This window comes from Meleagris gallopavo, chromosome 2 (genome assembly GCF_905368555.1).
Source record: "Meleagris gallopavo chromosome 2, MGAL_WU_HG_1.1, whole genome shotgun sequence".
NCBI lineage: Eukaryota > Metazoa > Chordata > Aves > Galliformes > Phasianidae > Meleagris > Meleagris gallopavo.
This window is the reverse complement of record NC_139405.1, coordinates 47,598,612-47,625,068: the sequence shown is the minus strand read 5'-3', so window position 1 is coordinate 47,625,068 and position 26,457 is coordinate 47,598,612. Positions and strand designations below refer to the sequence as shown.

At 40.2% G+C, this 26,457-nt stretch overlaps 1 protein-coding gene across 1 annotated transcript in view; it reads right to left on the bottom strand.

Annotated features, from left to right (window-relative positions):
* Positions 1-273: 273 nt before the first annotated feature.
* PPP1R14C (protein phosphatase 1 regulatory inhibitor subunit 14C) overlaps positions 274-26,457 on the bottom strand; it is a 52,998-nt gene continuing 26,814 nt past the window's right edge. Inside the window, exons 2-4 of the mRNA XM_085217023.1 lie at positions 11,773-11,856; positions 10,540-10,572; positions 274-1,591 (exon numbers count right to left, since the gene is read on the bottom strand). Of these exons, the coding sequence (XP_085073149.1) occupies positions 1,517-1,591; positions 10,540-10,572; positions 11,773-11,856 (192 nt within the window). The 3' untranslated portion in view covers positions 274-1,516. The remainder of the gene's footprint in view (positions 1,592-10,539; positions 10,573-11,772; positions 11,857-26,457) is intronic.

The following is a 26,457-nucleotide window of genomic DNA, read 5'->3' as shown; positions in this document are numbered from 1 at the left end:
GTACTTATCTGAAAGCATTTCCAGGATTTCTCTTCTTTTTAATTCTTCAGGGCACAGGGAAAGCATGCCTCAGCTGTAGACTTTCAAAAGTGAGGCTATCCACCAGGTTACAGAAATTTAGCTGGGTGATACTGAGCTGAGTCTTTTGTTGTACATTAAAAGCCAGTTAGGATCTACACAGCTGGATTCCCACGTACTTACCACCTGCCAGGCTTCTCGTTCTGGTAAGAAAGTCCATTTACCAACCTATTCAGTAACAGTAAAGTGTACATGTACAAGTCACAAGTTGTTCCATTTATTTGAGTAAATATCTGGTAAATAAAATCATCGGTAAACATTACAAAATTAAATACATTAAAAAAGCTTGCCAGTATACATAAAATTCACAAACATGTACTTCTTTTGAAAAATAAAATATGTTCAGAGCACCCTTATATAAAATGCCTGACTAGTGTCACCTACCAGCATATGGTAGCTTATTGAACATTTCAGATAGGACATTTTCTAGGAGGGAGCAGGGATCTCTCTTCTGTTCTCGCTTTTACAAGAGATCCACATTATGAAGTCTCCCCAGGTTCTCAGGGCAGAGCCACAAACAAAGACTATAATAATCTTTGTCTACTTGGATAGGAGAGGAATCTTGATTAAGACCACATCACTAAATGCAAGACAGTGCTTTAAAGTCATTTTGGTGTCATTGCCTTTTCCTCCACTGTGAAGCAGCTTTTAAGTGGTGATGGACATTTCTCTGTTATGACTGCAGGCCCCTTTTCAGCATAGGTTTGCACAGTTCCAAGACACCATGAGGTGGAGAGGAAATGATCTGGCAAAGCATCAAAGTTAAAATAACGTTAAATCTACAAATTAAGCCCTTAGAATTCCCAATTCTCATATGCTGCAGTCTAAATAAGGAGATATGATGAAATTTTTCACTGGGCTGCTTTAAGGGTACTTAGAAAAATGGCAGCATTCATTTTAGTAATCTAAATTGGTACCTTGTGGTAGCATATTTGCAATAACCACCATTTAAATAATTTACTGTAACAAACTTTTCCTTCCATTCATGTGAAACAGTATTCACAACCCACTTTATAATTTATATACAGACAAGCACAAGAAATTTGACATCCATGAGTTAAATGTACAACCAACTTAAAAAACATTATCCAACTAGTCACAAGGAGAAGTCTCCTAGCTCTGTAAATGTACAAGATCTTCTGGTTTACCACGTAGGCTTGCTGCCTTTCATCACTAACTCTTGGATTCTTCACTTGCTTCTGTAATCCTCAAGTGAAAGTTGAGCAGCATCCAAAATGTTGATATTCTTGATTTAAAAAAAAATAAAAATTGAAACTTAAAAAAGAACCCTTAAAACACACAAAAGAAATTTCTTGAGTCAAAACTGAATGAAATCAAAAAAGTTGTGGAGAAAGACAGGTATTTTAATAAAGGTCTTGTATTCAAAGTCCCATTTCCCTTGCCATGTCTTTTACAGAGTGCTACTACTTCAAGTTATTTATATACTCTTCTTTTGAGGGGGACTGAGTTTTCTCATTCCTCTTATCCGAGTTAGCAGCTCTTTGATAAATTCCTAGGAAAAAAAGATTAGAAAATATGAGTAATCTTTATGATCCCATAATACCATGATTTTGAGTTTTAAAAGAATTCAAAGCAAACTGTACATTTTTCTTTAAGCTTTTACTGCTAAGCTGGAATTTCTTTAGCCTGATATCCAGGAATCTTATACACATACTCTTGTCACATAGTGAAGGTGTGAATTACTGATTTTTCCTCTGTGTGAGTATGCTGCTTTAGTTGCTAGTCATCTCCCAGCCTTTTATTACACAGGGCCTTCTACCAACTGTTGAATGAGATAAAATCTATGATGGGATACCATGCAAACAGCCAAAGGAGAATGTCACAGTTTCAGGCTGCACAGAAATCAAACAAAAGAAGTGTTTGTCTCACCATTTTTCAGCCTGGCACAAGCATTATGGCTGGCTGCTCATTCAGCTGGAAAAGAAAGCTAGCCTGGCTGAAAACTCAGTTGTTTTCCTGTTGCCCTGTTAACTTCCAAGCTGGCTCATCCTCTGACCAGACTTACCACTCAGCCCCACACCAACTGGTGCCAGTCTGAGGCAATGCAGGAGCAAGGGGCCAGAGGTAGCACCACTGGCTTATTCTGAGTGAAACACTGGGGTAACGCTAGGCAAAATGCTGGGCAAAACTTGTGGTGGAGCTCAGTGATCAACATTATTCTGAAACAAAATACATTAATGGGCCAGCTCTTTGTTCACACTGATAACTTCCTCAGCTTCAGTGGATTTCCTTTTTTAAAAAAATTGTGAAAGAGCAGAAGCTTAAAGAATTGTACTATTATACACCAAAAGAATTTCAGATAATAACTGCAGGCTGCTAAAAGCTGTATCACCCCTTACTGTCACACTGGGAGAACAATGTTTATCCATGGTACTATGTATACACTCACAAAAGGGTTCTTATCTAGAAATCGTTTAGCTATGAACATGGAATGTAATTATGGATTTAGTCAGTTGGGTTGATGTGAAAGGTCAAAAAAGCATGACTTCCTAGCCAAGTGCTTGAGGCTAAACATGCCAGTGAGCAAGGTCACCACCTAAATGACAACACAGTACCTTTCCAAAAAGAGTCACACTGAAACATACATTATACAAGTGCTGAAGTGTGCATAGAGAAAGTCTCTGTAAATGGGTATTTTCACTTGAGAGGGGCACATTTTTTTTCTGGCACACTGATATTGCACTGCATATACTGTTTTATCATTGCTTAAATACCCACACCAGCTGTGGTTTCAAGTATCAACAGCAAAGGCAAAGCAACAGCTATCTCAGTGTGGGCTATAAAAGCTCACCAGGAGCATTATGTATCATAGTGTGGTACTCACAAACCAGCTTGATCAATACCAGTACATGAATACACTTGTGTGAATCAACAGTGCACATTCCATATGAATAGGCATATAGCTTGAAGGGATGATTGGAAAAGTGTATTGTTAAGATCCCAAATTCTCCCTCTCTATCCCTTAAAAGCTGTATTTTTTCAATATATGCACAGGTCACTGCAACAGTATCCACTCAGATTTGTCAGAATATAGCACTTAACCACTGAGAAGTCAAAAAAGGAGGAAGACAGTTTTACCCTGAAAATCCACAGCATTTACTGCACTGTGCATTGATCCTGTGTTACTCTTTCATCATCCTAAAGGCCTGTAAACAATGCAAAACTAACACAGCATGATGCTGTTTGAAGGAAGAAGTTCTTCACTCAGAGGGCAGTGAGGCACTGGCAAAGGCTGCCCAGAGAACCTGTGAATGCCCCATCCCCAGAGGAGTTCAAGGCCAGGTTGGATGGGATGGCATCTGCAGAGCTGACAGAGAAATCTACAGGCATTATTCTGAACACAGCTGTTTGGGAACTACCTCTTTGAAACCCACCTCTTTCATTCCTTTGTCCACTTTCCCCCTAGCTCAGAAGAATTGTTTCTCAGTACAACGCTACAGCGAACCTCCTGTTATTGTGGCAGCACCCCAAGCTCTTCTTTTGCAAAAGAACGTATTTGATTACAGTTTTCCATCTTAAAGGCACCTAGAAATTCCTCAGTACCACCAACAGAGCATCAAAACAAACCAGGCTGAGTGGGAGTAACCTAATCAGATGGGAAGTAAATGAGGCCTTTTTCTCTGGAAGGGGAACCTCAAGAAGAACATATAAAAAAAAGCTTACCCCTCTGGAGTTATTTTTCTTGAACTAAGGGACTAAGCATTGAACAGTAAAACCCAACAAGAACATTTTGTACACAGCAAGCATTTCACACAGTGCAGCAGTGCAGTCCCATAGGTATCAAGCCAGAGTACCAGTTCAGTATGTTTCTGATTTGCTCTAAGTATCATTTTGCATTGATACTTGCACTGAGCCTGCAGTTTTTGTACATTTGTGTTCTGGTGTTTGTGCCTTTTGCGTTTTGCAGCACTACATCAAGGTAAGGCAGCATTGTAGAGCAGATGCACATTTTCCCTCTTGGAGGCATAAAAGGCAGCTTTGCAGCGTTTTAATAAGCCTTCACTTTACAGCTGACTCGACTTTATGACGCACAGTAATACCCATTTATTTTCTTTAAACATCACTCAAAAATTGCAGTTTTATTCCTTGTGGACATTTGAGTTGAAGCTTAATGGAAGGCTTAATATCCACATCTATCTCGACCTCATACACAAAAAATCATTTTACATGGCGCATTTTTGTGAAATCCCTTCTAAGAGTTGGGCTGACGTTTAGCATCGAGCATTTGAAAGCTAATCATATAGCAAGATAAGTAAAAAGTAGTTCTGCAACAGGTTGAATTATCTATGTATTAATACTTCTTTAATTCTTATAGTTGAAAAACACTTAAAAATAACTCAGTTAAAGATTCAAGAACTTACAAATTATTCCTTTGAGGACTACAGCCAGAAGCATGGAGGGCATATCTGTACTTTTAATAGAAGAAAAGTCCAGTACCAACAGTTTGGTCCTTCATTAACAGGGGGAAAAAAAAAAAAAAAGAAAAAAAAAAGAAGAAAAAAGAAGAAAGAAAAAAAAAAAGAAAAAATGTATATAAATGTAGTCTATGTTCTTTCTATGGATTTTCTTCAAGGAGATCACCTGTATATATAGCTCTGTCACAAGCACGAAGAGTCTTGTAATTTATAATACAAAATTGCTGTTTCTAGAAGACACATCCTTCTAATTCTAAAGTCAAATTCAAATAAGAGTTGGACAGAGATGAAATCTATAATTCATTTGAACTCTTTAATTGTCAGCCCTAGGCAGTTGCCTTCTCCATTCTCTAATGCTTTCCCTAGAATCAAAGGCATTTAGTTCAGCAAAAACATTCATCTAATGAAGAATAAAAAAAAAAAAAAGGCAAACAAAGGTGAAATGATAATTCAGCAAAGGGGAGGAAATCACCTCTCTGCTTTGGAGATGCGAATCACTTTTTTAATGAGGTCATTTGACAGGCAATGAATTCTGGGCTTCCTGTTCAAGTCATCCAATTAATTCTAGACACTAATTAGACTTTTTCTCTCCAGTTTTCTCTCCCATGAACAGAACACATGTAATAGGACTAGGTCTTAAGCCAAAATGAAGGGTGTCTCATGCTTCTGCTTCACCAGAGCATGAAATGAATCCTCAGTCAGCTTTGCTCCACAGCTTTACTTCCCTGCAGCCAAGTCAAAAATCAAGATTTCCTCAATTGTTTGCCTGAGGCTATCTCCCAGAAAAAGAGCCTGATCAGTTGAACGCAAAAAGTAAATCCAGCCTGGAGAGTGCTCTACATAACTCTGTGAGGAAGAAACTCAAAAATGCCATCTGGATGGGGGAGAAAAAAGAAGAAGAGGGAACCCTATTTCCAAACCCTTTCCCTTCCCCAAAGGCTCAAACCTTAAGGTGACTGCACATGAAGAAGGGAAATGATGAGTCCCAGATGTTTCAGGGAAATGGGGCCAGAAGATGTCTTCTGATAGCAAGAATTGGTGCAGCACCTCTGCAGCCTCTCTGCACAATCCGAAGGGCACTTGTGAGGCCCAGAGAAGGACAGTACTCAGCAGTTCAGCTTCTTGGTGAGCTCTGTAGAAGGCACTGACTAAATACCACAACACTTAGCTATGGTTAAGATATACACTCTAGTTCAGCAGCATGTAAATGAGCACAGTTTATTCTTTTCAAATCCCCATTCACTCATTCATTCTTAAAATACTGTGACGAGTATTTGTAAGGTGTGTTCATGAGTACTTGCAGAAATGACAACATGCATGTTTAATTCTCTCCAACACTGTAGTACAATGTAGGGCAGACTTCAGCAGGCATATAAACCATTTAAGCTCACTGAATTCAAAGTGGTCGAATTAGATGACCTGTAAGACCTCTTCCAACCCAAACCATCCTATGATTCTAAACGGATCAACTAGAAATCATATTTTTTTCAAAATGTCTCTGTCTGCATTGTTTTAAATATGCATGTTTCTTAACATTTTTTCTTTACAAAATGATTTGCTATCAAGTAATATGGACATGTAATATAGTTACAGTGACTTAATAATTTATCACCCATCAACTGAGCTACCATGACTGAGCTTCTAAGTTGTCTGAAGTGCAAGGCAGTATACTGCATTGAGGCTTTAGGACACATCTTTAGTTACTATTGCTTAGATTAGGTATCTTCTGTATTGCTGCCCTGCGATTACATTAAAAACAATCAGAAAAATCAGAAACCAGTAACATAAGCCCAAAGTAATTCATAACACAGCAGGACCAAAAAACAAATGATCTTTCAAAAGTTGAGAAATACTATTTCAATTCATGTCTGTATACTTTCAATTCATGTCTGTATACTAAATGCATACATTATCTAAAGGCATACCTAAATTAGTTTTAAAAAACACAGTACTTGGACCAATCTTGAAGGTGCCATTGGCTCCAACTAAACTTGAGGAAATGCACAATTAAGCAAATGCCCTTCTCTACCTTCTCAAACTTGTTAAAAGCTGCTGAAATACTCGAGACATTTAAGTAACCCTGAATAGTCACCCTTAAATCACTGTCCATATTGTCCAGAAAATATGCACAGTAAATTTGGAAATCACATTGAAAACTGTTATTAATTCAAAGTTCTCAACCACATAACTTTATCGTGCTATTTCATTTACTTTTTCTCTCATTTTGCACTGAGTGAAGATTTATACTAAGAAGATGGTCTGGTAGATTTAATTCTGCCTGCCTGAGTGGAAGAGATCTTTAAACCGTTTGCCCTAAGTTTTACACATTCCTTTGAAAAAGAAAAGAATAAAAAAACAACCCAGAACTTACTTAACTAGGTTCTCTTCAAAGATTACTTTTTTTGCAGACATTATGTAGTTCAACCACACCTTTCAGAGTCAGTATACACACAAATTGCTCACTCATTCAATTTCTCTTTCACAAAAGTTCACAAGTTTCCTCATTTCCCCTTACATCACTTTTGGCAGTTCCACCTGCAGAAGCTTTAATTGTGACAAATACTTCAGATGATCTCCAGAGCAGAGTCTAAACAGGTGATCTTGCAATTTAGCCAGCCTCCTTCAAAGTATACTTCATTTAATTTCACGTCCACAACAGTCTTCCTATTCTAAGTGAGTCTACTGTCAAACATCAAAACCTTAACGTCAAAGCTACAGGTCATATTTCTTTGTTGCATTATTCACTGCTAACATGAAACTCAAAGTTCCCTGTGACCTATGTTAAGACCCTCTACTGCACAGAACTGAGAAAGCCACTTGAGAAAGGTGCGGGTGGGATCCTCCCCAGGCGATGCATGGCACAGAGAAGTGCTATCTGCCCTGACCACATGGACAACAGCAGTGGATGCTGCTGCTCGAAGCTCCTTTTCAGCCACAACCATTCACGTACAACATTTCATGCACAAAAAGTATCCTATAGCAGTGCCAAAAAAGAACTGCTGTTCTCTCATAACAAGCCTTGGCTTACATAGCTTAAACTACATGATTTGTACCACCTTGGAACTAGATATGATAGTACCAGAAGTAATTAAGAGAAATGGAGAAAGCAATGTTTAATTTTGCACGATGGGAAGACCATTGTCATATGTCAAAGCACTGTCACAGCTGGAGGTCCTTAAGCCTATTCCTTAGGACAAGCTTCTCAGAAGAAAAGTCAAGCACTTTTCTTCAGCAGGTGTAACTTAGCTACATGGAGCAAGGAGATTTCAGCACAAATAAAAAATGTGAGTATAAAGATGAATCATATGCTGCACTGACTAATATAAATAAAAATGTATACTTCAGAATGCAATAGTCACTAAATGCATCTCTTCACTGCTATTGTTTTTTGTGTAGTTTTGGTTGCTTTTTATTGGTTTATTTTTTAATTATTATTACATTTGAAGAAACAGCCAAGCTGAAAAATTATGCCCAGACATTATTTTTACCGTTTGGCAAATTTTATATAGCTGATTTCTAATAGCGAATGACACATCAGTCACAACGCATATCAATTTGATTAGTACATCAAATTTTTGATTTAAGGATCACTAATATAAAATTAACAGTACCCCAAAAAATCATAATAACTGCATGCACTTTTCTAATTAATGTGTTTGCCTTGTTTGGGTAAATTAAACCACTATTTACAAGAAAGCTCCCACATCACGCATATTTTCATACAAATTAACACAACAGCAATAACTGCTACCTCCAGAAAGATTTTAAAATTTTAGTCCACATTCACAGTCTAGCTGCAGTTCTTTGCTGTGGTTTAACTCCAGCATGCAGATAAGTCCCCCACACATACTTGCTTCAGAAGGTTTCAGGCAGTTCCTCCTAAGTTAGTATCAGATACTGTCTTTAGCCAATTTATTGGTAGATTTAGAGGGTAGATTTAGGTTGGATATAAGGAAAAAAGCTTTTACAGTGAGGGTGTTGAGGCACTGAAGCAGGTTGCCCAGAGAGGTGGTGGATGGCCCATTCATGGAGACATTCAAGTCCTGGCTAGATGGGGCTCTGGGCAACATGATTAATCTGTAGGTGTCCCTGTTCACTGCAGGGGAGTTGGTCTAGATGGCCTTCCAAATCTAAGGATTTTATGATTCTATTACAGAGGCTGAGAACGGACATTCAAAATTCCTTCCCCTTTTCAAGTGACCTGGATAATTCCATTTCCTCTGATGAAAAATCAATCCAGAATATATGCATAAACTCCTCAGCCATTCTTTAACCTTTAGTTTCATAAAACTGAGCAAAACTGGTGTGAAGTATGATTTATTACTTTATTTATTACATGCGGGATAAAAGCTTCAAGTTATTGAGCTATTTGTCTGTTGTATTTTTTCTTGTGTTCTGAATAGTGGAGACATACTACATAACTTTTTACCCAGAAAGAAATTACAGCCTTTTTCAAACTGTACAACTATTGCTGCAAAAGCATCTGGTGCACTCAATGGATTCTATTTGAGTGGTCAAGAGAAATTCTATCAGCTCATATTTTTTCTCCACAATCTTCCTAGAAATCCTTTCAAAAATCAAATACCTCAATAGTTTTCCATGGTCTGGAAATGCGAAAGGATTGCAGATTTTCTAGAAAATGCATAGATTCTCATACAGCAAATTTAATCCTACTTGCAGGCTTTTCTTCGTTCACCAATGACAGGTTAAAAATTAGAATTTTAATACAGCCTAAATTATTAGTCATGTGGTGTTACTGGGCTCATAATGCTACAGATGAAGAAGAAAAGCTGCTGTTGTGAAAACAGTCCTGAGAAACATCTCCCATTTTTGCAACTATCCTCAAACAGACTGGATTATCTCAAGAGATTGTCAAGGAAGATGGGTATTTTGCCAGATAAAGAAGATGCCTCCATTCCACCAACAGAGGACTAGGAGAGCCAAGTCAAAAACTGCAGTATTAATATTCCACCATCCCAGAGAGCTGAGGGCAGTTTAACAACAATATACATGTTCAAGATGTTTTTTCATGTGAAGTGCCACCTCAACTTAATTTACCTGCTCTGCACAAATACTGCAATTTTACAAACAAGCTTTCCAGTGGAAAACTCATTGGCACCTGTCATGTATGCTTATGAGAGCTCTGAAATTTGTCCTTGCATTAAGTGTCAAACTTCAGAGCTGGAACAGCATAGAACAAGTTATACACATTTCACCAGGTGAGTCTTTCTGGGTCAGCTCCCTCTACTGTCAAAAAGTTATTTATTACCAGCAACTTCTGGACAACTTTTCCAATGTGTGACAGGAATAAATAAAATTGAAAAGTTTCCAAAGAAAGCATCCAGAGGACTGGAAAATGCACCTGTAATTGTAACAGTAGTTCTTCCTGACAGTATGTCTGTAAGGCCCAGTAGTTTAAGAGGCTACAATTACAGATATTGCAGCACTGCTCATCATGGTGAAAAGGAACCATATACAGCCTTGTTTCAAAAATCAAGTTGAAAATGGAATACTCTAAACTATATTTTGCTAATTCAGGTTGTCCTACCATCATTGAAGTCTACTCGCAGAAAGAACTAGCTGAGATGTGTATGTGCATTACAGTTCCCAGATTTACTACCAACATTAAAATTACATGACTTCACCCTGACGAGCACACAGTCCATCTCTCAAGTTGAAATTCCTGGAAATATAGTAGGATTGACGTTTTTTTGAACGTGTGTTGAAAATTGTGTCTAGTTCTCTTGTATCGTGACAGCTATAAGCATCAGTAAATTCAACCATAACGTTACATAGGACAACAATCGTATATTTCTGCTGGTATGATCACAGTTCAGTCACAGTTCATTCCTACTATAGTCAAATGACAGGCTTCAGCATTTTTAGCAAATAAAGTCCCAAGCCCATCAGCTTGCCATTAACATTCCTATATTAACTTTAAAAGAAGTGAAATAAATAAAGTTTATTTAACTTGAGCATAGCCACATTGTCACAGATAAATAGTATTTAAGAAAAGTCTTTTTACCTCTGTTGGTTTGTAGCAATCTACAAGAGTTTCCTAGAAGCAAAACATGAAAACATCAATTTCAATAAAGATAAACAATGAACATAAATAAGTATACAGTAGGAAATCTCACAAGGGAGTGGGGAAAAATAAATCAAGCAAGAATCAGGAACCACTCGATGAAGATGCTACCAAACACTGAGCATTGCATCAAGTCAGCTTTACTCCTTCGGTGGGCCAAAATGTTTTGTAGCTGGAGAAAAATGATGGCTACTTCCTCTAAGTTGGAAATAACAAAATCCCTCCCATAAAGACAAGCAAGGAGAGGAGAATCTAAGAATATCTCTTCCAGTGACACACAGTGAAAGCAGCTTTACGTGAGAGCACTTTTTGCAAAGCAAAAATACAGACATTAGCAAGATCAGGCACTCCAGGGCAGGGCAGCTGCAAGCAGCTAGTCTAAGCAGAAACGGCAAAGCTATTTATGAACGCTGAGTAAACAGCTTGGAGAGATGTGTTTCCATGGCTGGGCAGTGGGCACTAAGAAAGGCACGCTGATAGCCACTGCTACCAGAGATGTGCACCTAAGCAACAACTTAGTGATTGAGAAATGGGCTGAAGTGCAAACCACTGCTTAGGGACAAGTTTCTTTTCTTTAGCGCATCTGAAAAATTTACAAATGGAAAACCTTATACGGTTTTCACATCTTAATTCCTGTTCCTGATCATTATATCATTCTGTTGCACTTTTAGGAGGGTTGCTCCACGAGAACTTGATGGGTTCAAATTTCTAGCTGGTATAATTAGAGAAACAAATCTTCCAGTACTCTAAGGACAAGGGAGAATTTCTAGTCTCTATATGCATACATGCACATTTCTGCAGTGAATCAGAGAAACTATCTGGTCATCAAAAAGTGACTCAGCCACACAGTTTCTATATCCTTTACTTTACATATTTATTTAAAAAAAAATAAAGAAGATCAAGAAAAAAATAGGGCTTTCTAATCTGTCTTAAAATATCTCCCTATATTTCTGAATTCTTTGAACTTCAGCTTTCTCCTGCTATCACCTACCTTCCAGAAATTTCTTATCCTAAGAGATTTTGATTACCTTCATACAGTCCAACAGATTATGCTAAACACTGAAGTAGGAACCTCTCTGTTCTAATTCTATGCTTACAGTGGATTTGATCAGATACGAATCCAGATGCATTAATTTAACCACATTTGGATTTAAAATTAGAAAATAATATTACCTGTAATTTGAGAGCTCTCTCTTCTTCATTGGCTGCATCAAGAAGGTCATCAATGTCAATTTCTACATCTGGCATCTCTTCTTCCTGAAAAAACAAAATTCCCATTTAGTTCATAAAGATAGAGTTTAACTATCTAAAAAAGCAGATCAAAGATAGCACACAGAACCCAATCTGCCTAGTGACAGACAAGAATAAAATCAGTAATGGATGATAGCTTGATTCCTCACTTATGGGCCAATGTAGGCTCAAGCCCCAGCCATGCAGAAGTAATCCTTCCCTTGTATCTGGCAGTTGTGTTACTGACCTGTGCCCAGCAGCACAAGTCGTGCTATTCTCACAATACTGGCCAACAGGATAAAAAGGGGGGAAGAAGTCAGGGAAGGGAAAATAGATAAAAGTTGTGGCAAGCTACCAAACTGCTTTGAAAACATCCTTGACTGGACTGTTCATTTTTTCCCGCTGTGGAAGATCCCTCCTGCTCAAAGTTGGCCTAGAAGGATAAAGTGCACACCCCACCAGAAGAGCTCATATTTCCAGAGTCTGCACTGAAGCAAAAAGTCTAAGGCATGGAGTATCTTACAGATTTTTTAAGCCTTTATCTACATCTCCTTTTCCACTACCGATACATCAGAAATGCTCCTCAAGTCTGATTTCCCATCTCCGCTTTTTGAAGGACCTCTGAGCTCTGGAATCCCAATGAGAATTCACTGGCTACAGATATCACTGCTCATGATCTTTGTAGTTATGCAAAAAGCAAACATTCTCTTAGCCATTTTTTACATTTTTCAACAACAAGAGGCACTTCAAGCTGATAAAGTTAGGATCAAAGTAACATAGCTTCAGCACCTTATTGCACATACAAAACACTTTGTTCTCAGCCTCTTGTCCATGCCAAGTCCCATATCATCAAACTTCAGGGCTGCAAACACACAGCTCTGATCAAGCCAGCACACCAGCACTGCCAGCCTCCCTCTCCCCCCCACTCCAAGGTATCAGCTCAGTAGCACTGCATCACCTCAGCATCTCCTGAAGGAAGACAGGGACCTGGGAGCATCCAAAGGGTTGGACAGATTTGAGTCATGAGGAAGCAACAAGACTGTTATCTGTAGTAGCACCTATTTTCTTGAACTCCACAGACACCTTTACAATTCTTTAAAGGAACATTTTCACAAAAATGTGTTAGTTCCACTGATTTTCAAAACAATTTTACTGGCTTTGAAATAACAGATCCAGTAGCAATCAACACAGGTAACACCAGTATTATGCTTTGGCTGGATAAGACTCCAAACGTTATCAAGGAAGACACCAAATAAGCTCAAGCTAATCTAATTAAAGTTAAATATCATCACCAAAGTGCCAAACAACCATATCAGAAGTTTCAGCTGAAATGCCAGCTTCTCAAAGTTCATTAGGGTGGGAGGAGAAGGGACAGAAATGGATTACATAAGTTCCCTATTCCCCTGTTAGAAGGAAAGCATGCAGGAACATGACTGTGTAGATATGCAGGCTGCTAGATCTGATGAATAAGAACATATGAAGTGTATCCTTTGTCCAATTAGCAAGTTCACTCCTTTCCAGCATACATTTTAGTCAGAAAGGAAGCGTGGGTATTTGTGGAGATGACTAGTTACTGTAAGATAACTCTAGCAATGAGAGAGTTTCTAACCCAATGCTATAAACTTTTTAGTGATTTAAACAATGGGGGGGTAGGAGGGGAGAAGAAGAAATTAAGAACCTGAATCTTCCATGGACTTCAAAGATATTCAATAAAAGTATTCAGAAGTAGAAGGTGTACAGACTAATCCACAATAGTGGAGCACTTATTACCTCAGCAGCTTACTACCAGCTCTACATCAATTCACATATCACACTAAGAACCAGAAATTCAACAAATAGAAAGTAAGCCTTCTGAACATTTTATCTAAGTAGCTTATTATAGATACTGTTAAGATAGAGTATCTAGAGTTACCATTAATGCTCTAAACACCAATCAAAATATACACCCATGGAGCTGCATAAATGCCAATTGTGCATTTGTCACCACTCAGATGTGCTGTTTGACACATTGAATATTTTGTCAGATAATGCATTTTGTACTCTTGGCTGTTGCATTCTGCCAAATGAAATGATGTAGAAAGACAACAGTGAGGGGGAAGTCCCTAAAAAGTATATAAAGCTTTACTGTGATCACACTCCACTGAAGATGAGAGCTCCTCAAAGACTAGTTTTATTTTGACTGGTATAAATCACACAGGAGAAATCCTTGTTTCTATCTCTCTCCACTCATACCTCTTTCAAATCAGCCTTCTACATCTTCAAGGTTCACACTGCTCTGCAGGAAGCAAAGTGCAGGAGTAGTTCACACCTTCCTATAGATGTCCACTGATAATGCCAAGGAGCCTCATTGATCTCACCTTTGGAATACTTGTAGCAGAAAAGATTGAATTCTATCTGAGCCTTTTCTCTCTAGGCATGTATTTTACAACACCATCTTTAGTGATATCACCAGACATTATCTCCCCCTGGAAATGACAGCTATCCACTGCTGAGCTAGCCCTCACCCTCAACTTTTGTTGCTATGTCAGTTGGGTATCAGTAATTCACTGAAACTTGGGTGTAAGAGCTAACACAGCTCTCCTACATTGAGGAAAAATGCTTTAGGAATACTTTAGAAATGTAGAGACATAACTGTGCCTGACATACTGGAATTGAATTAAATGACACTGTTTTAGATTACACACGCCTTCACCACTTTACAGCAGATTTGAACTTTGATTCCAAGAACAAATGCAGGAGAGAAGACCACAAGGTAACTCTTGCTCCTATTTTTGGCAGAATTAATAAATGGGCACCATGAAAGCATTTTTTCTCTCCTGAAACACTGTGTGTACATGATCTCAGCTTTATGTCAAGCATGAAAAAAATGTACATAGCTCAGGAGCCAAGCACTCCACAGCAGCTGTAATGACAGAGGAAAGGAAGAAACAGTTGTGCTTTCTGTTTGCTTGATTTCACTGGTGAGATAAGTGTGGTTGATCCTATTACACTTAAGCAGTTAAATCCAGATAGGTTGGGCCAGCCTAAAAGGGGTCTGTACACCTGAAGGGTTAGATACTAAGGTTCTTGTTAGCACCATGAGGCTGTGTAAGGAAACTCATGCATTCCCATCATCTGCTCCAGTGAGAGAGAAATAAGGTATTGCAAACAGCAAATGATGGAAAAATGAAACCACAAGAATGGCTGGTAGGAGGCAGCCCCCAAAAAAGCTAAAAGAAAAGAGGTGTGGGGACAGGGAGTGCAAACATTCACCATTTGAAACAGCTAGGGGAGAGACGGGATGGACAGTCTCTTTTTAAGCACCCTCTCCATACCATTAACAATGTTGGCAGGACACAAACCAACTCCATTTGAATATTCAGAAGTCCAAAAATATAACCAAAGTTAAATCTGTGCTATTTAATGCAACTTAATTTCAACCTTGTATTGGAAGAGAGGCTCGTGGTCACTTAAATTGCGTGAATTCTTTGCAGGCTACTGGACAAAAGACCTTGGGGCACAGCCATGCATTAATTAGTAAATAGCTGTGGCAGTTTAAGATATATAACCTCTCCAACTGTTTGCCATTCAGCCTCTGGCAGAGAGCTGGAGCCATCAATTGTACAGTGAATTTGGAGTAAACTCTCTAGAAAAGATGGAAGAGGAAGATGAAGGAAACGTGGGCAGAGACCACATTTGAAAGTTTCAGACCATATATAGCAGGGATTTCTTTTAGAGACCTGGAAGATAGTCAGTGTGTTTTAAATAGTCAAAACTAAAGAGGAAAACAGGGTGTTATTCTTCAGGTATCCATTTATTACATGAAAGATGATTTCTATTATTCTTTTTTTAGGACACCTAATACAGTCAGCCCTAAGCTAGTTCATCCGCAGATATGGATGGCATTGCACCAGTGCAAGGTGAGAGTTCACACAATAGGATAATAAATAAAAATGCTATAAATTACCAGGACTAGCAATTATTGGTTGCATATGTAACCTGTTGGTTTTAAGGCCAGTCTGCACTTAGTGCAGGTGAAACAATGCTATCCCATAGTCATGTGCATGGAATGCAAAGGAAAACTCCAAGTGTTTCAAAGTATTCAGTTGTCTTCAGGGACCTGTGAATTGGACAAAAATGGATAAAATCATGAATAAGAAGAATAGTTTAAGTCATAAAAAAAATGCAAATCTATAATCAAAGAAACCTGTTTTGGACTTAGAGCTAATCCTGGTTAAATGGAGAATAATAATTTAAAAAACAACAACAACAACAATAAAAACAACCCAACAACAGAAATGAAATGGTCTGCAACACAAAAAGGCTGCTAATGTTCACTGACTGGTGTCAGGAACAGAAGACTAGGAAGGGATGTTAATGACCACAAGAGGAGGGTTAGAAATATCAGGGCTTAGGACACAAAATAGAAACAAGAACCATAACAGTCATGCCATCAAATTACTAAGGGATCATATGTTTTTTCAAATACCTAAAATATTGACTATGATGTTCTAGTGTCAAGGAAAAGAAAAAAGTCTCTCTCATTCTTGTTGGTCCAGGTGAAAAGGTGAATGCAACAGTTTCTGATTACCACTGAACTCAGTGCTCCCAACATGACACAATCCTGATCATGCAGTTATACACTATTTCCTCTCTCATCAGGCACTTATCTTGTTAGCAACCAGCTAGTTGAATGTGAACTCCCCAACAGCAACACAGAATTCAAAGCCCCATATCCCTGAGCATATATCATCTAGTCTTGGCAACAAATAAGAGTTAGAAATGCTTGATTTGCACCAAGCTGCTCTAACCAGAACAGCTGCCTCTTCCACAACCACAAGGTCTACCTTTATTCACCATTCTTGTGCACTAATTAAACATACTGAGAAGCAGTAGAGCCAGCAGTGTGCCCAGGTGGCCAAGAAGGCCAATGGCGTCCTGGCTTGTATCACAAACGGTGCGGTGAGCAGGACTGGGGAAGTAATCCTGCCCCTGTACTTGGCACTGGTGAGGCCTCACCTCCAGTACAGTGTTCAGTTTTGGGCACCTCAGCACAGAAAGGACATGGAGGTGCTGCAGCAGGTTCAAAGAAGGGCAGCAAGGCTTGTGAAGAGCTTGGAGAATATGCCCTACCAGGAGAGACTGAAGGAACCGGGGCTGTTGAGTCTGGGGAAAAGGAGGCTGAGGGTAGACCTTATTGCTCTCTTCCAAGATCTGAAAGGTGCTTACAGAGAGAGAGAGGTTGGTCTCTTCTCATTGGTGACAGGATGAGAGAAAACGGCCTCAAGTTGCACTGGGGCAAGTTTAGGTTGGATATCAGGAAAAATTTCTTTACAGAGAGGGTTGTTAAGCACAGGAATAGGGTCCCCAGGGAGGTGGTTGAGTCACCATCCCTGGACATACTTAAAAACCGTTTGGATGTGGTGCTCAGGGACATGATTTAGTGGAGGGTTGTTAGGGTAGTACGGTTAGGTCGTGGTTGGACTCGATCATCTTTAAGGTCTTTTCCAACCTGAGTGATTCTATGATTCTACGATTAAAGACAAAGTTACCAGATTTACCTGCTCATTTACAGATAAGGATCCTACAGTTTCAGAATAATCATAATTGATCTATGTTTATTTATTTATCTATTGTTCCTATTTACAGAAATATCTTGTGATGAGCCTGTCTTCAAGCATGACCTCGAGGACCAGGTGAAAGACTTAGAAGAGGAACACTGAGTGCCCACTTCACAACAATACATCTTAAGCAGATCGTGCAGTATCTCACAGGAACATCAAACGTATCTTTATCTACATAATATGATATCAATGGCTGGATGCAAGTAGGGACACAATAGTTTATCTGTATGGCCTTGATCTGACCTACCCTTGCCGCTAAAGCAAGCAGGAGGGGGCTATGCCCACAGCCTTGCACCCACCACTAGAGGGAAGTAATACTTTACAAACACAGAAGGGCCCAGGAAGTTGCTGGCAGAGCATGGAAAAGTCTTCTGAGACCTACAGTCAGTTCTCAGGTTGGAGAACAGCAGTCTGCCTTTGCCCTCATTACCTATTTTCCTCTGCTTCTGTTCTTAAATATTTAAATCTCATTTTTTATTTCCACAGTTAGGTTCCTCTTCTGCTTTTGTGTCTTGGGGTGCTGCTTTTATGTTCTTCCTGTGCACCTTCTGCTTCCAGCTGAGGGTCGGAGAAAGGACCACTGGATACAGAGAACTGAGCAACTCCCTGCTCCCAGGCACTGAGACCACGGCTTTCTGCCAACAAAAACTGCTAGGAGCCCAGCCCAGCTCCCTACATGGAAAGCCTGTCACATAAGACAATCTTGGCGGCTTACTGCCAAAACTCAACAAGTTGAGGCACAAGACAAACATCTGTGAAAAAGAAGGGGAGATACTTGATTAAACTGAGAACACTTTTAGAAACTGGTTGCAGGAATCTCTGACACAAAGCAAGTCTAATCTTTTCCAAATTTCCAAGACATACTAGAGCTTCAACTGAGCCGTTGAAAGTCCTCCCATACTGTGGAAAAAACACTCTTTTTTTTTTCCCTCCTTATTTCAGTCTTAACTTGAGCCAGCAAGGGCCAGCCATACTCTGGGATGCAACAGGCCCAGGACTACCATCGAGTGAGGGGGAGGGGCTGTCCCACTCTTGCTCCATGCTGTGCAGCCTCCCCTCCAGCACTGGGTCGTGTTTGGGTGCCATGATGTAAGGACATAAAACCAGTAGGGAGCACCCAATAAAGGGCTACAAAGATGGAGAAGGGACTAGAGGTCCTGGGTTTGTTCAGCCCAGAGCAGAGGAGCTGAGGGGAGCCCTGATGGCGGCTGCAGATCCTCATGGGGAGCGGGGGCAGCGCTGAGCTCTGCTCTCGGTGACAGCGACAGGGCCCGAGGGCATGACATGGAGCTGTGTCAGGGGAGGGCAGCTGGGCGCGAGGGAAAGGTTCTGCACCAGAGGGCAGTGGGCATGGAACAGGCTGCCGAGGGGAGTGGGCACGGCCCCGAGCTGCAGGAGTTCAAGAACTTTTGGATACAGCTCTCAGATATAGGGTTTGATTTTGAGTGGTGCTGTGCGGAGTCAGCAGTTGGACTCAATGATCCTTGTGGATCTCTTCAAACTCAGTATATTCTATATTCTGTTAACACCTTAAATAACAACTATTACCTAAAAATCTTTCCAAGATACTCCAGCTTAGGCAGGCACATACCGTGAACCTCTTCAGCTCAGATTATTTCAATTTGGACAAGTCTGACATTTTAAAAGTGTGTTTTCCAGTTGTTTAATCAAGAGTAATGCCAAAAACAACGTTCATAAGATTCTGCGAGGAAGTGGAATACACACATTGCTGTGAAGGAGGGAGCTTACCTAGAAACCATTAGTGCCTGGCTATAAAGAGGATGTAACAGAAAGCTGCAGGGCAAGAATATGAGAAGGATGCTAGATGAGAAGGATGGACAGACAGGCACAATGGCATTGTCTACACAGGCAGGTACAGCTTGACCTGAGCATGCTCTGCCTTGTGTGCACAAACTGCATGGTCTGGAAACTACAGCTGCATGAGAACAGCTTTAGGACCATGAGAATCATGAAATCCTGTTGGCAGAGTGTTTACTTTCAGGTATCAGTATATTAATATGGAAATCAGATTTCTAGATCAAAGTTCATTCACATCCAGCTGGCTCAGAGAAAAAAGTCCTAGCTAAAGCCTATCAGCATCTGCCGACTAACACTATGTTGTTTAGTAGATAAGCCGGTAAATAGCCTGAAGCTTATTTTAGGAAGAGCACACCTTAGCCCAAGGAACTCCCAAAGAGGTCACTTAGAGATTCATATCCAAAATCAAGGAAGAATAAGCACTCTCAGACTCTCACATCTAAAGTACACCGTAACAGCATCACAGTTCCTTGTCAGTATGCAACTTAGATGCCCATTGCTCCCAATCAGAGACACAACATGAGAAAAAGCACAGGATTACATATTAAAAAGGATACCACAATACTCCTTGAAAGATTGGATGAGTGTGTCTGTCCCAACTCTTAGCCACCCTTCACTGATAAAGAGTGGTTAGTAATTCTCCCTTTTCCTTCCTCCTCTTCTCCCGCATGAGCAAATGTACCCACGTAGTACATCCCTGTCAAAATACAGAGACAGATTTTCAGAAATAACCTTATCTAAATTAGGTCAGTAAAGTCTGAAAGGACGATACTTATTGGGTAGTTGATGTAAGAGTGACGAGATCCCTTTGCATTTTCCAATATGCTAGGCTCATACTTTTTTTTTTTTTTATAAGGTATACCTTCAATATACCAACATGTCCATACATATTGTTTTAAGCAACTGATCAATAAGTGATTCGTGAAAATGTGAGTCCTGTGAGTTGAAGTTTCAAAGAACAGAATTCATTCTTGACCACCCAGCAAGAAAGAAAACAACTAAGACTAAAGTTCCTTCTGTAGCTTTAGACAAACAGTTCATTCATTATTCCCGATTACAGAGCCTTCACGGCATTGTCATTTGCAAATTAATCAAGGAGATGCATAGGGTTGCAAAAATATTGACAGTGACAGTAACCTGCTGCAATAATGTACTCCTCTAAATGAACAAACTAGAGGACAAATGTTAATGGAACTAGAATGAAGATAAGAACAGGGGTGAGAAAAGGCTTTTATTCACATTTCACGTCAGCAATTTGAAAGTGTTCTGGTGAAATATACAGTTCTCTCTGATATGCCTGGTCTCACTTGACAAAAACACAAAAACCTGACAGAGGTGAAGAATCCTGTGAGAATTACTTCTCAATGGCCAAGACTCTTACTGGTTTTGAATATTCAGGATCACTGATTCTTTTCCAAAGAATATGAAATAGTGTAAAGTTAGCTAAGAGTTGCAGAGCCATACAGATACAGAGCTGAAGAAATACATGGATAGACTAAGTAGCTTGGACTCCTCCATATCCACCACCAATTACTGTTATGCAGGTATATATAAATAGGTATACTGGTTTGAGCAGTATGTCCCTCAAAGGCAAGAAAGACCTCAAGATGGGATTTAACCAGCCTTATCAATGACAAATTTAGAGATGTACTTGAGAAGAAAAATTGCTAACTTTGGAAAGTGATTTCAGGCTATCACAACTAGATGATGGTCAAGACTGCCAGCCTTGGGGACACTACGTTTATCACTGTGGGGAAGACAGTCTTTCCACATCCGGAATTTCTAAAATGTAAAAGGATGCAGTCATACAACAGACTGAGTTACGTTATCTGACAGCAGAATGCATCATCAAGTATTCTTCTGCAAGCTGCTTGGAAAGGATAAACTATGAGGGACATCGATTTTAGGGTTCAGTTTTCAGAGGTGGGAGGTACATAGAGTCCTGGGACACACATCCTATATATTAGTGTTACTTATTAATAGCCAAGAATAGCTCAAACTTCTTTACTTACAAATAGTTGTAAAGAAAAAACAAGGTGCAAATCAAATTTACTCAAGCAGTAGGGAGATCTTAATGCCCACATATATGTTAAGAGTTAGTACAGCTGTAGCTTCAGAATTCAAATAGAAATGAAAGTTACACTAACAAGGCAATGGCTATACAGAATTTAGAAAACATTTAAAATTTTAGTTGTGAACATCATTAAAGCAATTAACAGCAGCTGATATTTTCATTAGGCAGGGGAGGAACAGCCACTCAAGCTAAGTTCTTCTATCTCGTTATCCAAACTGGCTCTCTCTCTTCCCTCAGCCACTGCGAACCATAGTTATTCCTTTTGAGCTATTACTGCCACAGACTGTCCTCTCCACCCAGGTCTCAAGTGACTGCAGAGCTGACAAACAGGACAGATGTGATTCCAATTGACAGTTCTAGTCTAAGAGCCAGCCCCTCAAAAGCAGTACCACACAGCCCGCATTTTTATTATAAAACAGCGCACGCGTAGACCAAAATAGCAACACCACAATTCTGGTGTTTCGGTGATGCAAAAAGAAGCAACTCAGTTGTCCTCTTACTTCAGTTGCCATGACCCTGTCAGCATGGAGGGATCAGGGTTACACGCAGGGATAATAGTAGCATCGCTAAGTGCAATCGCTCCCTTTATGGACAAGCCTTTGTGAAAAAGAATGTGGAGCAATCCACATCCAGAGCAAGGCCTCTCACCCCCATACATCTTCCTTGAATATCTTCACCCTCTCCCAGAAAACAAGCCAGCTTGCACTGACACCACACTCAGAAGCAGCTGCCGCCTTCATAGATGCCTTCCCAGCTCTTCCCTGTTGTTTTTTTTTTTGTTGTTTTGTTTTCCCCAATTAAAAGGTTACAGAGCAAAAAGACGATGGGAATGCATCACAGTTTCCCCTGGAGAAAGTCCTTATGTAGGCTACAGGCTGCCTCAAAGCTACATTTAAATTAGCTACAACAGAACACAGCACACATAACGTTTTACGCTATAAAATAGGTGGGGAAGATGTAAGATGGCTGCCAGTCCCCCATCCTGTGTCAAAAGTCAGCTGGCAGAGGGAAAGGGAAGGTTAAGTTGAAGCAGGTCTGACAAGTGCTAGTACTGCCAAACCATTCACTGAAGTTACTTAGGGAGAAGGAAGCAGGACCAATTCCAAAGGAGAATTAAACATATAGAAGCTGTGCAACTAAAGGTTTTCAGAAGTGGAGCAACACAATGTATGCACTGCTTTCTGTGTGATTGCACTCTGATACACCACCAGCAGATGCTGTGTGTCACATCTAAAGCCCCCAGTGCTGCACAGTTATGCCAGCACAAGATCTGGAATAAAACATGGTACTTCTTACAGCATATGACAGAGAGTAGTTAAAAAATTGTTGACGTATTTATTTGAAGGCAGCAATTTAATAGTAGTGGTAGATAATAGACAAAACAACAATGTTCTGCAAGTCATCTTAATGTATGTTTACCTATACCCAAGAGTGACAGCAATGGGATTTTCAAATGAAGGTCAGGGTGTATGAGGCAGGGACTCTTTTTAATCATAAAAGGCTACCCAGGCATTAAAATTCACTGTGTGCTTTTGCATCAGTGGGACAGCTACTGTCAGACACTCTTCTGTGTTGACACCATAGAATCATAGAATCATTTGATTTGCAAGGGACCCTTAAAGATCATCTAGTTCAACTCACATTTTCTCACATAAGAAAGAATATTCTGGAGATCTCATTCAAATACTCTTAAACCTTGTCTGAAGAAGGAACCTGGGTCCACTCTTTTCACAGATCTCTATTCTGATTGCTAGCAGGGCCGCAGATTTGCTTTTTAAAGAAATAACATGTTAAGAGAAGTAAACCTCTGTTTTATTGCACTTCAGTTGAGGCTGGTCTTGTCCAGCAGACACACTGCCTACTGTTGGTCACCAGCACACCTGTTGAGTTTCTTTGGCTGGAAAGAAGGCTGTGCCTTTTTACCCACATGCCCTCACAGCCAGCATGGGCCGGCTGCCACATTTCACTGCTGCATTGGCAGCTGGGTGGTAGCCCTGTGTTTGCAGATGCAGCCTGCAGCTCCATAAACAGCACTAGAAGCTTGTGCAGGCACTTCAACCAACACATAACTAACAGAACCTTTCACTTTTCCTTCTTTCCATTCTGTTCAAAAGGTATCCCCTCCTCTCAGTTTTTTTTTTTCCCTTTTTTTTTTTTTTTTTAAACTATATGAGAGCTAAGGAAGCAATCTGCAGAGAATCAACAGGAATAACTTTTCCTCTAATGAGCTGCAAAAGGGGCTTTTGTAAAAGGAAAAAAAATACATACAGACTACATAGCTTTTTTCAGCAAATGAATTTCTTGGTATCCTGTGTTTAAGAACAAGCTCTCAAAAGAGTCTATTATGTAGGTGATTGAAAACACTTACTCTGGGCTGTGGACTGGCTATTTTTAGTTTGGCATTTATCTGTTCCTTGAATGGGTGACTGAAACACTAGTCAGAGGTCACACACTTGCAGTGTTGACTCTGGTCTGCCCATACACAGTAGTTCTTGTATGAGCAGCTGTTTAGGAAGCACTTGCTCAGATCTCCTGCCACAAACATCCAACAGAGAGAAACCAAAATAGGTTCTGATTTGGAACAGAACAGCTTATAGGAATCTGAAGCTGGCCAAGGTTTGGCAGACCTTGCTTGGCTCGTGGCCTCATGGATCACTCACATTGTTTCATCCTGGAAATGGAAGCCGAGACTCAGATATAGACCGTTATTTCATCTTTTTACATTATAACTTCTGAAAAAAACATGACAGCTCTTTAAAAATCAGATATTTTAACTATGTCACTGGAGCAGCTGCCCAGTACAACAGAAACACAGCAACTTCTCTTGAATAGGCAGAATTCCTCAGTTGTGCTTTCTTCTGCTGGCTGGGAATTCTTTGCCTAGTCTACAAGGAAAAGCCAATGGAGATAACAGTAACGAGCAGTGTCCCCCAGGGGTCTGTCTTGGGACTGGTGCTCTTTAGCATCTTTATCAATGACATCGATGATGGAATCAAGTGCACCCTCAGCAAGTTTGCTGATGACACCAAGCTGAGTGGTGTCGTTGACAGGGTGGAAGGAAGGGATGCCATTCAGAGGAACCTCAACAGGCTTGAAAGATGGGCCTGGGTGAACCTAATGAGGTTCAACACAGCAAAGTGCAGAGTTTTGCACTTGGGCCAGAGGAATCCCAGGCATCTCTACAGACTGGAAGGAGTGGTCCTTGAGAGCAGCCCTGCAGAGAAGGACCTGGGGGTCCTGATGGATGAAAAGCTTAACATGAGCCAGCAGTGTGCTCTTGCAGCTCGGAAAGCAAATGGTATCCTGGGCTCCATCAGAAGAGGAGTGGCCAGCAGGGACAGGGAGGTAATTGTCCCTCTCTGCTCTTGCGAAGCCCCATCTGGAATACTGTGTCCAGGTCTGGAGCCAACAGAGAGCTGTTGGAGAGGGTCCAGAGGAGAGCCATGAAGATGATCAGGGGATTGGAGCACCTCCCCTACAAAGACAGGCTGAGGGAGCTGGGCTTGTTCAGCCTGAAGAAAAGAAGGCTGCAGGGTGACCTCATTGCAGCCTGCAGTACCTAAAGGGAACCTACGAAGAGCAGGAGAGTCGACTCTTCGAAAGGGTAGATAACAGCAGGACAAGGGGAAATGGTTTTAAGTCGAGGGAGGGAAGATTTAGGTTGGATGTCAGGGGAAAGTTCTTACAGAGAGAGTGGTGAGGTGCTGGAACAGGCTGCCCAGAGAGGTTGTGGATGCCCCATCCCTAGAAGTGTTCAAGGCCATATTGGATGGGGCCCTGGGCAGCCTGGTCTAGTATTAAATGGGGAGGTTGGTGGCCCTGCATGTGGCAGTGGGGTTGGAGATTCATGATCCTTGAGGTCCCTTCCAACCTGGGCCATTCTATGATTCTGTGAGATGCAGCTGCTAAGTTAGAAAAAGACATTTCTCTACAGAAAGAACACAAGAAGGTAAGAAACATGGAAGGAAAACTCAGTTTCTCTCACCTGACACTTTAATAAAAATTTCTTTTGAAAATCTGATATGAAGGGAAAACAGGAAAAGCAACCAAGAACTGAAAAAACTGAACAAAGTTCAGACTATACTCTCTGACTGAAAGGAGTGCATTAACTCTTTTCAAAATGGAGACTTTCAATGGAAGCATTCAGTTAACTTTCTTGTAGAGAAGTGTTGTTTTCCCAGCTGGTTTGTTAACTGAGATTTCTGTCTTGGAGTACCACCACTCTTTCACACTTGCAAAAGAACCATTTCACTATTTGACGTATCTGCCTACTGGTCCTATATGTCATCTCACCCAATGTTAATTAAAGTCTAATTGCCAGTATGTCTTAGCCCAGTTGTCTTTCCAAAATTCTGTTATTACGTCCAAATATAGCAAGTTTGAAAGGAAATGAAGCTTTAGACTTTACTGTAAGATGTCTCCATTTCAAAGATCTAAGAAGTCTGACTATTCATTTTATGTCAAATATACACACTCTTTTATGAGTCTCTGAAAAACAACTTGTGAGGAGACACTGTATTTCTACATCAGCGGCACTTCCTTGGGACTCAAGTACTGAACCCAAAAGAGCAGATCATTGCAAAGCATCACTAAAAGAAAACCATCCAGAAAAGCCTTCTGAGTCCCAGTTCCTCCCATCTTCTTTAACACACTTCACACCAAGGAGCACTCGTCCACTTTCTTAAGGGCACTTTAAGTGTTCCTAGAAAAGTGAGCCTTTGCTCATTGCTGAGCAATCGTACTCTGAGCAGTCAGTCTTAGTATGGGTTATGCTTTTGTCTGCAGGATTCTGCCATCTTGAAAATGCAAACTGAGCAAGTATCATCTGTCAGAGTCAGCAGATAATCTGCAACAACTGTTTTAGGAGCAGATACCAGCCTCACTGTCTTCCAAGGCAGCCTGCAGCATCATGACCTCCTGTTTCAGCTCTCATGATCCTTAACAATGCACTTTTTCAGCTAAATTTTCATTTTCCTTTAGTCAGCCTAAAAGTCTGTTCTTTTCTACTGGATCCTACTGCAAGATGTATCTTCTTTAAGCCAATGACATAAAATACGTTAAAATATTTTCCTCCATTTTTCACAGAGACACTAATATGTAAAGTCAGAACTTGTCAACAATCTCTAATTTTCT